Genomic DNA, 15,395 nt, shown 5'->3' on the forward strand with positions numbered 1-15,395 from the left:
TATGTGCGGTATTAATAATGACTTGAACCATTGAGTCGGGGAGAAACCATGTGGCTTTTCCCTTCGTCAACCATCCCTGATCTGTCTGGACCCCTCCTTGTTCGGACCATTTCTTGATTTCATCGGGAGTAGCATGTAACTGGATATCTATGACATCTTGAGTGGGGTCCTTAACTGTCATACATGTAGTCGGATCTGGAGTGGATGTCTGTGTCGTGTTAACTGGAATGTCTGGAGTCTGGGCTGTAAGCTTGGCTGTTCGATCTGCTAGATCGTTACCTTGGGAGATAATGTCAGTGACTTTCGTGTGTGCTTTGCACTTCATGATAGCGATAGCTGTCGGTAAATGTATTGCATCTAACAGAGCTTGAATGAGGAGACCATGCTGAATCTTGGTTCCATGAGAAGTCATAAAACCTCTTTCTTGCCAGAGCACTCCAAAGTCGTGTACGACTCCGAATGCATAACGTGAATCTGTGTAAATATTAACTTTCAGATTCTTGGCACGTATGCAGGCTTGGGTCAGAGCGACTAGCTCTGCTGCTTGAGCGGACAGGGTGTCAATACGGTGTGTCTATATAACTTCGGTTTCAGTAGTCACTGCATACGCGGCTACTAGTTCTCCTGTACTTGTTCTCATACATGTGTGGAAAAGTGAATTTTGCCATGTTCTGTGTCCCTACGTGTTCCCCATCTTATGTTATATGTGCATGATTAATATGCATATGTATTCCCTTATGATCGATTAAAGACGCAATTCTAGTTGTGTCCAACTCTAGTATGCCAGTTTCCAGTTCTCGTGAAAGCTACGAGTATTAGGCCTATGTAAAGTTATGTTGCCAAGTTTCACAGTGTGCACGTTAATTCAGTAAAAGTCCCCGTTTCTAGGCCTCAAAAGGGCCCGGACACCAGATTCAGCTCCTGTCTCCTGAACCCTCGCTGAGGAGCGATACAGCCCCCACCTGTATCCCTAACCCTTCACTTACTTCCTGCCTCACAGTGCCCGGCTCAGCCTGGCTCTGCCTGCCAGTCTGCCAAGAGTATGTTATGATTCTAGTTATCAGTCCAGCTCTCCTTCTCTGCATTCCTAAGCTACTGAATCACATCAATAGTTTCAGTCATCGTCTAGCCTTTACGTCTCCATGTAAGAGAAATACTGTATTAATGGTCATTTAATATTCCTCAACTCGCACTACATGTAGAATAATGCATGCACCAGTCTTAGAGTCTGTTAGCCTTTGCCCTGATAACTTTTGGATTCTATCAACATGTTCTCTAAACATGAGATACTAGATAATGTTTAGGTACATGTCGCTCTGACTCTCCAGACTTTAGTCTCCTCTTCTAGCGCAGAAGTCATAGCCCCCAGTTCCTCCTAGTAACACGTCATTGCCAGCTTGCGCGCACCACTAGGTCAGAGGTCCCGGCTCCTTAGGTAGCCCCCTCCATGTTTCCGCCCCTTTATGACATATTCTGTTACGTTTACATCACATGTCTATGTACACACCTCTTGTTACACCCACTTTATGCCTTATCTTTCGCGACTGCTACAAACCCCGCCCACTGCTACGCCTACTGTATGTACTGCAATGCAATTGTTTTAACTATATATACTTGTGCACTGTTATTAAAGTTAGCGCGCTCATTCCAGATCCTGCCCGACAGCTGTCGGGGCCCCCCTGCCAGGCCCCACCATCCTATTCCCGTGCAGGTTGTCCTGTTGCTGTCCTTTATGCCTGTATTAAAACCTGCAAACTCCAGCTACCTCGAATCTTGACTCTTATTTATTGAGCTATCTGTTATTGTATATCCTAAAAAATAGATCCGGTATTTAATTATTTATTTACCACATAATGGCGCCCGAATAGGGACTTGCCCTTTCCTCACGCGCCGGAGAAGCCACGCCAGCCCCCTGAACCTCTGCAGCCGTGACGGAACCATACCGTGCACGTGCAGATATTTCTGCTTCAAGTATCCCTCAGGCCCACGGAGGAGACGGAGGTTGCGGTCCAGCATCCAGACGAGGCGGTGGAGGAACGCGGCGAGTCCCGACCAGAGCCCAAGCCGAGAGTCCAAGGTCCGAGGTATCCGGAGGCCTACCCGTAACTGTAGTCCGAAGTTCGTCCGTCCGTCGTCGTAGCAGTCCAGTCCAGTCCGAGGCCTTCCGTTCTTGCTGCCCGGTGAGTACCGTTGCTGGGGTAGTATCTAGACAGGGTCAATTAATTTGTCTCTGGTCCGTGGGTTTGGGTACGCAAATCCAACACGAAGTGTCCACTTAGGTGGATGCGGGTCCTGACGTGTCTCTTTATGAGACCGGTATGTTTCGTACTGTTTCAGCAGTGCATCTAGTAATTCTAGTAAGTTCTGTTCTCGAGAAATTCATGTGTTTCTGTTCTCAAGTATTCCAGGTAATGTTTCTGTCCGAACTGTTATTTTTAAATGTTATTCCATGTGTTTTCAATGTCGTGGTATGAATGTGTTGTTGTCCAGTAATCATCGTGTTCATTGTGTATTGTATTGTGTCTAGACTCTAGTTCAGCCATGCTTCTGTTCTCCAAGTTACGTCAGTTAAAAACTAGAAAAGGTCTGTTAGAAGAAGCAGTTCCTGTCCCGCCTAGGGACAGTCCAGGTCATTTTATGTATCAGAAGCATGGCATAAGTGCCATATTATATCTAGACTTATGGGTCGAGTATACTAAAGATCTAGAAGAGAAATATAGATGGCCTGTATCAGGCACATGGGATGCCGAGTGCATCATGCGATTAGAAGAAGTATTATGGAAAAAGAAAGCCAGACAGTCCCAGAAAGATGCCATCGAGTTATGGCGCAAAGAATCTCATAAAAGAACCGAAAAAGAAATCAGAAAGTCAGAATTAAGTAGAGAATCCTCGGAAAGAGCCCAAGAAAGGGAATTAATCGAAATAGGTGAACGAGTTAAAACGGAACAGTCAGACAGACAGAGGAATGCCCTTATTAAGGGTATGTACCCTCTTCTTGCCGAGGGCTTGCCAAAAGCAACCCCGGAGGCATCCAGTAATTTTCCGCCACCATTAGTTCCGACCAAGCTACGTCACAAACCGACCGCAGCTGATATTTTTCTCTCGTCCTACTTGGACGACACAGTCCCAGAATATGCAAATCCTGTTCCACCAGCTCCTGTAAATAATGTAATTCTTGCTCCTCCAGCCACCGGGGCACCTGTTACAGCACCCGTTACGGTACCCCCGGTCCAGCCTACATTACAAGTACCCGCTACACTGGTCACTCTGCCAACACGAAGAGTATCAGTCGACGATTCCAGTTTAGGGGCCGCGGGAGGAGGTCCTCCTGGAACCCCGCCGCCACACAAACGTGTAATATTAGCCGAGTTACATGAACGTGCGTTACAGCGCACGCCCAAATATCAGTCCATTGCAGATATCAGGCGAGCTCTTACCGAATGCCGTTATGATCCAGTCCCAGGTGATGATAGTATGGTTATATATTCATTGCGTGTAAGACGGGTGACCGAGTATTTGGACACCCTACCGAATATGAAAGAAGATCTAGACAGAATATATTGTTTCATTCGTACAGGAACAGACCCAGAAAGTGTTGGCGAAGTTATTTCTCTAAGGAAAGCTGAGACCCAGCTCATGCTATTAAAGTTTCTAATTAATTGTTTAATAAGGGAACAAGATTATCCGACTAAAGATCAGACCGAAATGAAAGTCCTGACAAGGTGGAGTGATAATATAGCCGAGGGAAGACACAGGACACTCAGTTGTATAGAGAGTATGTACAAGAAAATAGGTAAGGAAATAATAAAGTTACACAACAAACGCAAAGCAGCACAAGTAAGCGAGAAAGAAGACGAATCTCCTACCGAAGAGGTAGACGACGAGAATCCCACCAGAATAGCGTATGTAGGTAGAACTAGACTTTCCGACCGACATTCACGTCTAGATTACAAGAAAACTGTTCCTCTTCCAGCACCAGAACAAGGTTCTCTAGAGCAAGTATTTCAAGCTACCGATCACATTCTGAAATCACGAATCGGTTATAGTGAACTTAGTACTATGCATGAACAAGAACTAGCCTGATCAGCAGTCCGATGGGCTACTGATTCTACCACTTTTCCAGACGAGATAGTGGCACAAATGTTTCTGAAACTGCCCCCAGCCGAGCAGCGACTGGTGGGTATGTATATGATCCAGCACCTCATTACACTGTATGAGGGTCAGCATTCTGATCCAGGTCCGTTACATGATGTCCTGAACGAGTTACTCCAGTATAGATGGAAAGGTCTAGGTACCGATTTAATTAGTATCATTCTAGAACAGCGCCACAAATACCGAACGTTCCTGAATCCGCATTTTGTTCACGTCTCACCCCCAGAAAGTAAACCGTTTTACATAGATAGACAGCATCCGTTACGAGAAGTACACCCAGTTAGGATACCAGCTGGTGAAATGCAACGAGTATTTGTTTACACCCCGATTACAAAGATGGAACTCTTAGAGATGAAGAAATTAATTCCCTGTCATGACAAAGATCCAGCAGGGTTCCACCGTGAATTAAAAGACATGCTCCGTATGGGAGAATACACGTATCCAGATATAATTAAAATGTTAAAGGTTCTGTTGCCTGCGGGCACATATGAAAAACTCAAGGAAAAAGAATGGGAGGTGGGAGAGAAAAAGATAGATTGGGCAGCTTTAGAAGCTGAAGAAAATACACGTGTACCAGGTACCGGTCTAGGAGATAAATGTAAAGAATTGCCTGAACTGTTAATACAAGTTTTGCCAAGATTACTAGCCACGAAAAAGGAAGACTGGGATGCAATCTCAGCCTGTAAACAGAAACCAGACGAAGATACTAGTGATTTGTATTCTAGGTTTGAGAAATGTTTTAGCATCAACAGTGGCCTCAAGACGAGTAGCGAGTCATACCCTCATCTTTTTGTTACTAAACTAGTCGAGAATTCAAGTCCACAAGTTAAAAACCGAGTTTTGAAAGTCGAAAGTACCTGGCAAGCTAATACTCCGTCCCAAATGCTTCAGATGCTTCAGTACCACCAGAATAGAATCAGAGAAGAGCAAGATCATGAAAGGAAACGTATGAAAGACACGAAAATGAAAGTATTAGTTGCACAATCTGTTCCTCAAGACAGTCAGAAGAGGGGTACGAATCAAGCCAGTCATCCTGCAGTTCCCGTTAAAGGGACCTGCAATTACTGTAAACAGCCAGGTCATTTTATAAACGAGAGTGCAGTTCTGAAACACAACATAGCTACCGGTAAGACTAAAGAAAGACCACGTCCGCCTAGACAAGAACAAGTTTCACAGACTTCTCAGTTACCACAGACAGTTACAGTACCGCAGCCTATAGCTGCAACACAGCATGTTACACAGCAGATGTACCAGTATGCACAGTCCGAGTATCCAGAGTACCAGCAGTATTCATGAAACAGCCTAGAGAGGGAGGTAGGCTTGCCTCTCATCGAGATACCTGTAGATCAAGAGGGTCCCTATGTTCACAGTCAAGTATTAGGGAAAGACAGAAAGTTTCTGATTGATACAGGGGCAAGTAGGACTACTATCAGTCATGACGAGGTTCCAGGGGCTCCGCTCTCAGGCTCAAGAAATGTTTCCCTTGGATTTTCAGGAAAGCCTATTGTTAACGAGATTTCTAAACCAGTTACTTTAGAAGTAGGTCCATTGTCCCGAACTACTGACCTGTTACTTACGAATTATTTACAACAAGGGGTGGTGATGGACAGAGTCTCTGAATTAAGCAGAGTACTCTCACCCAGTCAAGAGATCAGGGCTAGATCCAACACCGTTTTTAGCTCATTGCACCATCCCAGTTTCAGAACCTGGCTGTATGCAAAATAGTTCATCACCACCCCCTTTTCTGAATCGTTTTTGGCCACTACAGGTGTGGCAGGGTATACTCAGACATGAGTCCCTTTCTCACTGCTCCATCAGGATTCAAGCAAGCCGGGCCGAAGAGGCTGAAATGCCAGAAACCGGTCCCCGGTAGCTTGTCTCCTTTCTGGTGAAGAATTGGCTTGGTAGTTTGGTCTGCCCTGTTCCCATGATGCACTGGGCCAGGGACAGACTAATTTGATGTAGCCAGGTTCTGAGCTGGGATGGGGCAGTGAGATAAATAACGGTGATGGATCAAGCCCTGATCTTTGGACTGGGTAAGAGTGGTCTGCTTAATTCAGACACTCTGTTCATCACCACCCCCTTTTCTGAATCGTTTTTGGCCACTACAGGTGTGGCAGGGTATACTCAGACATGAGTCCCTTTCTCACTGCTCCATCAGGATTCAAGCAAGCCGGGCCGAAGAGGCTGAAATGCCAGAAACCGGTCCCCGGTAGCTTGTCTCCTTTCTGGTGAAGAATTGGCTTGGTAGTTTGGTCTGCCCTGTTCCCATGATGCACTGGGCCAGGGACAGACTAATTTGCATGTAGCCAGGTTCTGAGCTGGGATGGGGCAGTGAGATAAATAACGGTGATGGATCAAGCCCTGATCTTTGGACTGGGTAAGAGTGGTCTGCTTAATTCAGACACTCTGTTCATCACCACCCCCTTTTCTGAATCGTTTTTGGCCACTACAGGTGTGGCAGGGTATACTCAGACATGATTCCCTTTCTCACTGCTCCATCAGGATTCAAGCAAGCCGGGCCGAAAAGGCTGAAATGCCAGAAACCGGTCCCCGGTAGCTTGTCTCCTTTCTGGTGAAGAATTGGCTTGGTAGTTTGGTCTGCCCTGTTCCCATGATGCACTGGGCCAGGGACAGACTAATTTGCATGTAGCCAGGTTCTGAGCTGGGATGGGGCAGTGAGATAAATAACGGTGATGGATCAAGCCCTGATCTTTGGACTGGGTAAGAGTGGTCTGCTTAATTCAGACACTCTGTTCATCACCACCCCCTTTTCTGAATCGTTTTTGGCCACTACAGGTGTGGCAGGGTATACTCAGACATGAGTCCCTTTCTCACTGCTCCATCAGGATTCAAGCAAGCCGGGCCGAAGAGGCTGAAATGCCAGAAACCGGTCCCCGGTAGCTTGTCTCCTTTCTGGTGAAGAATTGGCTTGGTAGTTTGGTCTGCCCTGTTCCCATGATGCACTTGGCCAGGGACAGACTAATTTGCATGTAGCCAGGTTCTGAGCTGGGATGGGGCAGTGAGATAAATAACGGTGATGGATCAAGCCCTGATCTTTGGACTGGGTAAGAGTGGTCTGCTTAATTCAGACACTCTGTTCATCACCACCCCCTTTTCTGAATCTGTTACTTACGAAGTCATGTCCAGAAAATTTGTTAGATATTAAGACATTGAAAGAATTAGGTGCAGTTATTTGTTGCTCCCCAGAAGGAATACGTTTGTTTTTACGTGACTTTAAGGGTCACTATGTATTACGTGATTTTGATCCAAGATTATTGAATGTCCCGCAGCATCTATGGGCACAAGGTCCAACTGATGTTGGTTTTATGCAAATCACACCCCATCGTGTGACTCTTAAGCCAGGTGTAGTGTTACCACGAATCAGACAGTACAGATTGCCACCTGAGGCTGTAGCAGCCTTATCCAAAATTATTGACGAGCTCATTGCTCAAGGAGTGGTTGTAGAAACTGACTCCAATGTATGTAATTCCCCTATCATTCCAGTCATGAAATGTACTGATCCAAATGCACCTCCAGTATATCGATTAGTGATTGACCTTCGAGAGCTTAATAAATGTATCATTCCCCAGTACCCAGTGGTCCCAGATATTTCATCCCTATTGACAGCCATTGATTCTGAGGCCACGTTTTTCACAGTCATAGACCTCAAGAATGCATTTTTCAGTGTCCCCATTCATCCAGACAGCCAGTTCCTTTTCGGATTCTGTTTAAATGGAAGGAGCTATAAATTTACACGAGCTCCTCAAGGTTTCACAGAAAGTCCTAGCATTTACAGTCAAGCACTTAAAACTGACACTGCCCTGCTCCAGTATGTCGATGATCTACTGATTACAGCCCGTTCTGAACGTGACTGCGAGCGAGCATCACTTACAGTCCTGTATTTCCTAGCCGAGATGGGGCACAAGGTGTCCCCTTCGAAGCTTCAATTCTGTGTCCAGCAAGTGATCTACTTAGGCCACTTACTGTCCAAGATGGGTAGGCAGTTGACACCTGACCGTATCCAGTTAATAGCGAGTCTTCCTCAGCCCAAGACCCAGAAAGAGGTACGAGCCTTTATCGGTCTCACTTCTTATTGCCGACAATGGATTCCTCAGTATGCATTTCTAGCCAAGCCACTGATACAGTTAACGACACAGGAGGCAGCCGTATCGACTGTCCTCCCTTGGACATCTGAACATACACTTGCTTTTAATGAATTAAAGAAAGCCTTATGCCAAGCTCCTGTTCTAGCAACACCGAACTACAGTAAGCCTTTTACACTTTTTGTCACAGAACGTGATGGTACTGCATTATCTGTTCTCACACAAGATCAAGCAGGACAATACTAGCCCTGTGCTTATTTTTCGAGCACATTAGATCCAGTAGCCCAGGCTCTGCCTGCGTGCCTCAAGTCAGTTGCAGCCACAGCACTAGCTATCAGACAAAGTGATTCCATTGTGTTGGGACACTCCCTGACAGTACAAGTTCCACACTCCGTGGAAGTTCTTTTAAATCGAACACAGACTCAGCACTTGACAATTGCACGTTTAACAGGTTATGAACTGACACTGTTCCAGCCACACATAGAAATCAGACGCTGCAACGTTCTAAATCCTGCTACACTGTTACCGTCAGTTACTTCAAATCCTGCCACACATGATTGTGTGGAAGTAGTTAACACTATGACAAAGCCAAGACAAGACCTGACAGATATTCCATTACCAGATCCCGACCTGACACTTTATGTGGATGGTTCATGTATGAGAACAAGTACAGGAGATCTAGTAGCCGAGTATGCAGTGACTACTGACACTGAAGTTATAGAGACACACCGTATTGACACTCTGTCCGCTCAGGCAGCAGAGCTAGTCGCTCTGACCCAAGCCTGCATACGTGCCAAGAACCTGAAAGTTAACATATACACAGATTCACGTTATGCATTCGGAGTCGTACACGACTTTGGAGTGCTCTGGCAAGAGAGAGGTTTTATGACTTCTCATGGAACCAAGATTCAGCATGGTCTACTCATTCAAGCTCTGTTAGATGCAATACATTTACCGACAGCTATCGCTATCATGAAGTCCAAAGCACATACGAAAGTCACTGACATTATTTCTCAAGGTAATGATCTAGCAGACCAAACAGTCAAGCTTACAGCTCAGACTCCAGACATTCCAGTTAACATGACACTGACACACACTCCAGATCCGACTACATGTATGACAGTTAAGGACCCCACTGAAGACGTCATAGATATCCAGTCACATGCTACTCCCGATGAAATCAAGAAATGGTCCGAACAAGGAGGGGTCCAGACAGATCAGGGATGGTTGACGAAGGGAAAAGCCACATGGTTTCTCCCCGACTCAATGGTTCAAGTCATTATTAATACCGCACATAGTCCTGCACATTTAGGAGAGAAAGCCATGTTAGACAGTATCCAGAACATTTGGTTCAACAAGCATTTACGAGCTGCAGCCAAGCAGAAAGTCCGTACCTGTATGATATGTTGTCAGTTTAATCCAGGTAAAAGTGTCCCGGTGGAACAAGGGGGGTTCCAACCTCCTGACCACCCTTTTGAAGTCCTCCAAATGGATTACATTCAGATAGAGCGATGTCGAGGTTTCAAGTATGTCCTTGTAGTTGTATGCGCTTTGTCCAGGTGGACAGAGGCATATCCAGTCCCAGATTACACTGCCGCGACCACTGCCAAGCAGCTGGTTCGTGAATTTTTCCCCCGTTATGGACTCCCTAGGGTCGTGTATTCAGACAACGGCCAGCCATTCTCATCAGAGATAATGAAGCATGTTTCCCTTCTGTTAGGGTACCAGTGGAAGTTTCATTGTGTACGCCATCCTGAAGCAGCAGGTCTCGTAGAGAGACATAATCAGACCCTAAAAATCCGCATCGCCAAAGTCTGTAAAGAGAAAGGTGTAGACTGGCTAGTAGCTTTGCCAGTCGCCCTGTTTTATATGCGCATGGTCGCACATTCCAGATCAGGTCTGTCCCCGTATGAGGTCGTATTCGGCCGCCCCCCTAATATGTGGGGTACACCTAGACCCCGAAGTATTACAGATGTTTCCAGTAATATGCTGACAGATTACCTAGCTTCCTTGATGTCTGCCCTACACTCTTGTCGTTCACAGGTTGCCGCCGCATTCCCAGACAATACCGAGGTGAAACCGCATGAAATCGTTCCAGGAAGATTGGTCCTTGTCCGAAATTTTGATCGTTCAAGTCCGCTGGAGCCTCGCTGGAAAGAGCCGAAACTAGTCCTTCTGACCACCCGTACGGCCGTGAAGTTGGAGGGCCGTAAGGGTTGGGTCCATCTGTCTCATGTCAAGAAATTTCACGGACTCCGAAACAAAACTTTTAATGACATTTCTACAGACATTTCCTTTCCTAAGGACTGCCAGAACTTTAAAAACTGCCCTATTCTCAAGGACTGTCCCGTTACAAACTTTGATTCCAAGCCTCCCCTGTTAGAGGAAACTCCGCAGCAGGAGTATAAACGTAAGCTCCGGTCTAGTAAAATAAGTCAGCCAGTTTAATTGTCTAAGTCCCCCTCGGGTGAAACGGTTAGACAGGTTTCTGACATGTATGAGATAGACCCCCATAGTGAGAGAGTTAGTCAAAACTCTATCAGATGTATCGTTATTCTATGTTTTCTTATGTTTTTGAGTTTGATGGTTACCTGCACAAGTTATGCATTGCATTTATGCTTTCCAATTTCTCATGTAAATAAGTTTTCTAATACTACGCTAGAGCACACATTTAGTGATCTGCCTCCTCACGAGCTATCCTATCGTCTTGCTATGAGAAATAACACATTCATCCGTATGTTACACTATTCACACCAGACCAGCAATGCTACTAATTGTTGGGTGTGTGGTCGACTCCCCCCTTTCCAGACACCGAAGGGAGTTCTGCCACTCTTTCCTTATCCATTTTCACATAATGGTTCGTGTGGAGCATGGTCCACGTTAACGTCATCCTCAACTGATATGTCCCTTCTAAACAGTACATGTTTTCCAGACAAGCAAGGTCTTTCTCATAGAACAGGGTTAGATCTAGAAAATGAAGTTTATAATCTAGGTAATTATTCTTCGAATTTTATGGTCCTGAATGTTCAGTCTGATACTACTCCAGATTTACCTGCAATTTCAGTACTACCAGTCAAAGGCGAATTATGTGTCCGAAAGAATGGTTCTGCACATGTAGGACATAGTGATTGCACTACTATTGTCGAGTATAGTGACAGTGGGAAATCCATTTTTAAAGCCTCACGTCATTTATATTTTGTTTGTGGTCAGACCGCATATGTTTGTCTGCCCCTCGATTGGGATGGAACCTGTTACATTGCCTTCCTACTGCCACCAGTTTTCCTAGCCCCATCCGATTATCATAGAAACACACATCTAGTACACATTAGACATAGAAGGGAGATCGAGTCCCCGATTGTCGATCAAACTGAAACTACTCTAGAACAGTATCAAGATTTTAATAAAGGATTCTTCTTCTTTATAGGCCCTGTCCAGAATAGTAAGCTAATCCGTAGGTTAACCAGAACCCTTGAAGCAGTAGTGAATGAGACTACTTCTGCTCTAGGTAACTTAACCGAAGAGCAATCTGCTATGAGATTTGTCGTGCTCCAAAATCGTCTCGTTCTTGACGTCATACTGGCCGATAGAGGAGGAGCATGTAGAGTCATCGGATCTAGTTGCTGCATTTTCATTCCTAATAACGCGCCGTCTGTTTATTCAGCTATAACCAGACTTCATAAAATTGCCCATCAGTTACACCAGAATCCAGGCACCTGGACATGGTCCGGTTGGCTCTGGAGTATAATTTCTGCCTGGGGATGGAAAGTATTGTCATTCCTAGGTATAGCAGTAATGATCATTTTCAGTTGCTGCCTCTGTTTACAATTTGGCCCTGCGATTTGCGGCATTTGTGCTACATCCTGTATTCCTAGTCTTAGTCCTAGTCCTAAGTTCCGTTCCAAGACAATTCGAGATGAGCAAATGATACTGTATGAAATGATAGATGGTATCATGAATATTGATGTTTCCTGATGGAAACGTAGTGACAAGGAGGGAATGTGGAAAAGTGAATTTTGTCATGTTCTGTGTCCCTACGTGTTCCCCATCTTATGTTATATGTGCATGATTAATATGCATATGTATTCCCTTATGATCGATTAAAGACGCAATTCTAGTTGTGTCCAACTCTAGTATGCCAGTTTCCAGTTCTCGTGAAAGCTACGAGTATTAGGCCTATGTAAAGTTATGTTGCCACGTTTCACAGTGTGCACGTTAATTCAGTAAAAGTCCCCGTTTCTAGGCCTCAAAAGGGCCCGGACACCAGATTCAGCTCCTGTCTCTTGAACCCTCGCTGAGGAGCGATACTGCCCCCACCTGTATCCCTGACCCTTCACTTACTTCCTGCCTCACAGTGCCCGGCTCAGCCTGGCTCTGCCTGCCAGTCTGCCAAGAGTATGTTATGATTCTAGTTATCAGTCCAGCTCTCCTTCTCTGCATTCCTAAGCTACTGAATCACATCAATAGTTTCAGTCATCGTCTAGCCTTTACGTCTCCATGTAAGAGAAATACTGTATTAATGGTCATTTAATATTCCTCAACTCGCACTACATGTAGAATAATGCATGCACCAGTCTTAGAGTCTGTTAGCCTTTGCCCTGATAACTTTTGGATTCTATCAACATGTTCTCTAAACATGAGATACTAGATAGTGTTTAGGTACATGTCGCTCTGACTCTCCAGACTTTAGTCTCCTCTTCTAGCGCAGAAGTCATAGCCCCCAGTTCCTCCTAGTAACACGTCATTGCCAGCTTGCGCGCACCACTAGGTCAGAGGTCCTGGCTCCTTAGGTAGCCCCCTCCATGTTTCCGCCCCTTTATGACATATTCTGTTACGTTTACATCACATGTCTATGTACACACCTCTTGTTACACCCACTTTATGCCTTATCTTTCGCGACTGCTACAAACCCCGCCCACTGCTACGCCTACTGTATGTACTGCAATGCAATTGTTTTAACTATATATACTTGTGCACTGTTATTAAAGTTAGCGCGCTCATTCCAGATCCTGCCCGACAGCTGTCGGGGCCCCCCTGCCAGGCCCTACCATCCTATTCCCGTGCAGGTTGTCCTGTTGCTGTCCTTTATGCCTGTATTAAAACCTGCAAACTCCAGCTACCTCGAATCTTGACTCTTATTTATTGAGCTATCTGTTATTGTATATCCTAAAAAATAGATCCGGTATTTAAATATTTATTTACCACACATGAACCATCCACATAAAGTGTCAGGTCGGGATCTGGTAATGGAATATCTGTCAGGTCTTGTCTTGGCTTTGTCATGGTGTTAACAACTTCCACACAATCATGCGTGGCAGGATTTGAAGTGACTGACGGTAACAGTGTAGCAGGATTCAGAACGTTGCAGCGTCTGATTTCTATGTGTGGCTGGAACAGTGTCAATTCATAACCTGTTAAACGTGCAATTGTCAAGTGCTGAGTCTGTGTTCGGTTTAAAAGAACTTCCACAGAGTGTGGAACTTGTACTGTCAGGGAATGTCCTAATACTATGGAATCGCTTTGTCTGATAGCTAGTGCTGTGGCTGCAACTGACTTGAGGCACGCAGGCAGAGCCTGGGCTACTGGATCTAATGTGCTCGAAAAATAAGCACAAGGCTTGTATTGTCCTGCTTGATCTTGTGTGAGAACAGATAATGCTGTACCATTACGTTCAGTGACAAAAAGTGTAAAAGGCTTGCTGTAGTTCGGTGTTGCTAGAACAGGAGCTTGGCATAAGGCTTTCTTTAATTCATTAAAAGCAAGTGTATGTTCAGATGTCCAAGGGAGGACAGTCGATACGGCTGCCTCCTGTGTCGTTAACTGTATCAGTGGCTTGGCTAGAAATGCATACTGAGGAATCCATTGTCTGCAATAAGAAGTGAGGCCGATAAAAGCTCGTACCTCCTTCTGGGTCTTGGGCTGAGGAAGACTCGCTATTAACTGGATACGGTCAGGTGTCAACTGCCTACCCCTCTTGGACAGTAAGTGGCCTAAATAGATCACTTGCTGGACACAGAATTGAAGCTTCGAAGGGGACACCTTGTGCCCCATCTCGGCTAGGAAATACAGAACTGTAAGTGACGCACGCTCGCAGTCACGTTCAGAACGGGCTGTGATCAGTAGATCATCGACATACTGGAGTAGGGCAGTGTCAGTTGGCATGTGAATATTGTCTAGTTGTCTATTAAGTGCTTGACTGTAAATACTAGGACTTTCTGTGAAACCTTGAGGAGCTCGTGTGAATTTATAGCTCCTTCCATTTAAACAGAATCCGAAAAGGAACTGGCTGTCTGGATGAATGGGAACACTGAAAAATGCATTTTTGAGGTCTATGACAGTGAAAAACGTGGCTTCGGAATCAATGGCTGTCAATAGGGATGAGATATCTGGGACTACTGGGTACTGGGTAATGATACATTTATTAAGTTCTCGAAGGTCGATCACTAATCGATATACTGGAGGTGCATTTGGATCAGTACGTTTCATGACTGGAATGATAGGAGAATTACATACATTGGAGTCAGTTTCTACAACCACTCCTTGAGCAATGAGCTCGTCAATAATTTTGGATAAGGCTGCTACAGCCTCAGGTGGCAATCTGTACTGTCTGATTCGTGGTAACACTACACCTGGTTTCAGAGTCACACGATGGGGTGTGATCTGCATACAACCAACATCAGTTGGACCTTGCGCCCACAGATGCTGGGGGACATTCAGTAATCTTGGATCAAAATCACGTAATACATAGTGACCCTTAAAGTCACGCAAAAACAAACGTATTCCTTCTGGGGAGCAGCAAATAACTGCACCTAATTCTTTCAGTGTCTTAATACCTAACAAATTTTCTGGACATGACTTCGTGAGTAACAAATCAGTAGTTCGGGACAATGGACCTACTTCTAGAGAAACTGGTTTGGAAATCTCGTTAACTATTGGCTTTCCTGAAAATCCAAGGGAAACATTTCTAGAGCCTGAGAGCGGAGCCCCTGGAACCTCGTCATGACTGATAGTAGTCCTACTTGCCCCTGTATCAATCAGAAACTTTCTGTCTTTCCCTAATACTTGACTATGAACATAGGGACCCTCTTGATCTACAGGTATCTCGATGAGAGGCAAGCCTACCTCCCTCTCTAGGCTGTT

At 45.2% G+C, this 15,395-nt stretch overlaps 2 protein-coding genes across 2 annotated transcripts; both read left to right on the forward strand.

Annotated features, from left to right (window-relative positions):
- The first annotated feature begins 2,541 nt into the window (after positions 1–2,541).
- Positions 2,542–5,448, forward strand: LOC147663651 (uncharacterized). The gene is made up of 2 exons (XM_086950296.1): positions 2,542–3,793; positions 4,535–5,448. The coding sequence occupies exons 1-2, from the start codon at positions 2,542–2,544 to the stop codon at positions 5,446–5,448; spliced, it is 2,166 nt and encodes a 721-aa protein (XP_086806422.1).
- A 3,389-nt stretch (positions 5,449–8,837) lies between these two features.
- Positions 8,838–10,706, forward strand: LOC147663652 (uncharacterized). Its single transcript, XM_086950295.1, has 2 exons — positions 8,838–9,800; positions 10,302–10,706. Exons 1-2 carry the CDS (start codon positions 8,838–8,840, stop codon positions 10,704–10,706), a joined length of 1,368 nt encoding a protein of 455 aa, XP_086806421.1.
- The last annotated feature ends 4,689 nt before the right edge of the window (positions 10,707–15,395 follow it).

Source organism: Lissotriton vulgaris, unplaced genomic scaffold, assembly GCF_964263255.1.
Source record: "Lissotriton vulgaris unplaced genomic scaffold, aLisVul1.2 SCAFFOLD_964, whole genome shotgun sequence".
Lineage (NCBI taxonomy): Eukaryota > Metazoa > Chordata > Amphibia > Caudata > Salamandridae > Lissotriton > Lissotriton vulgaris.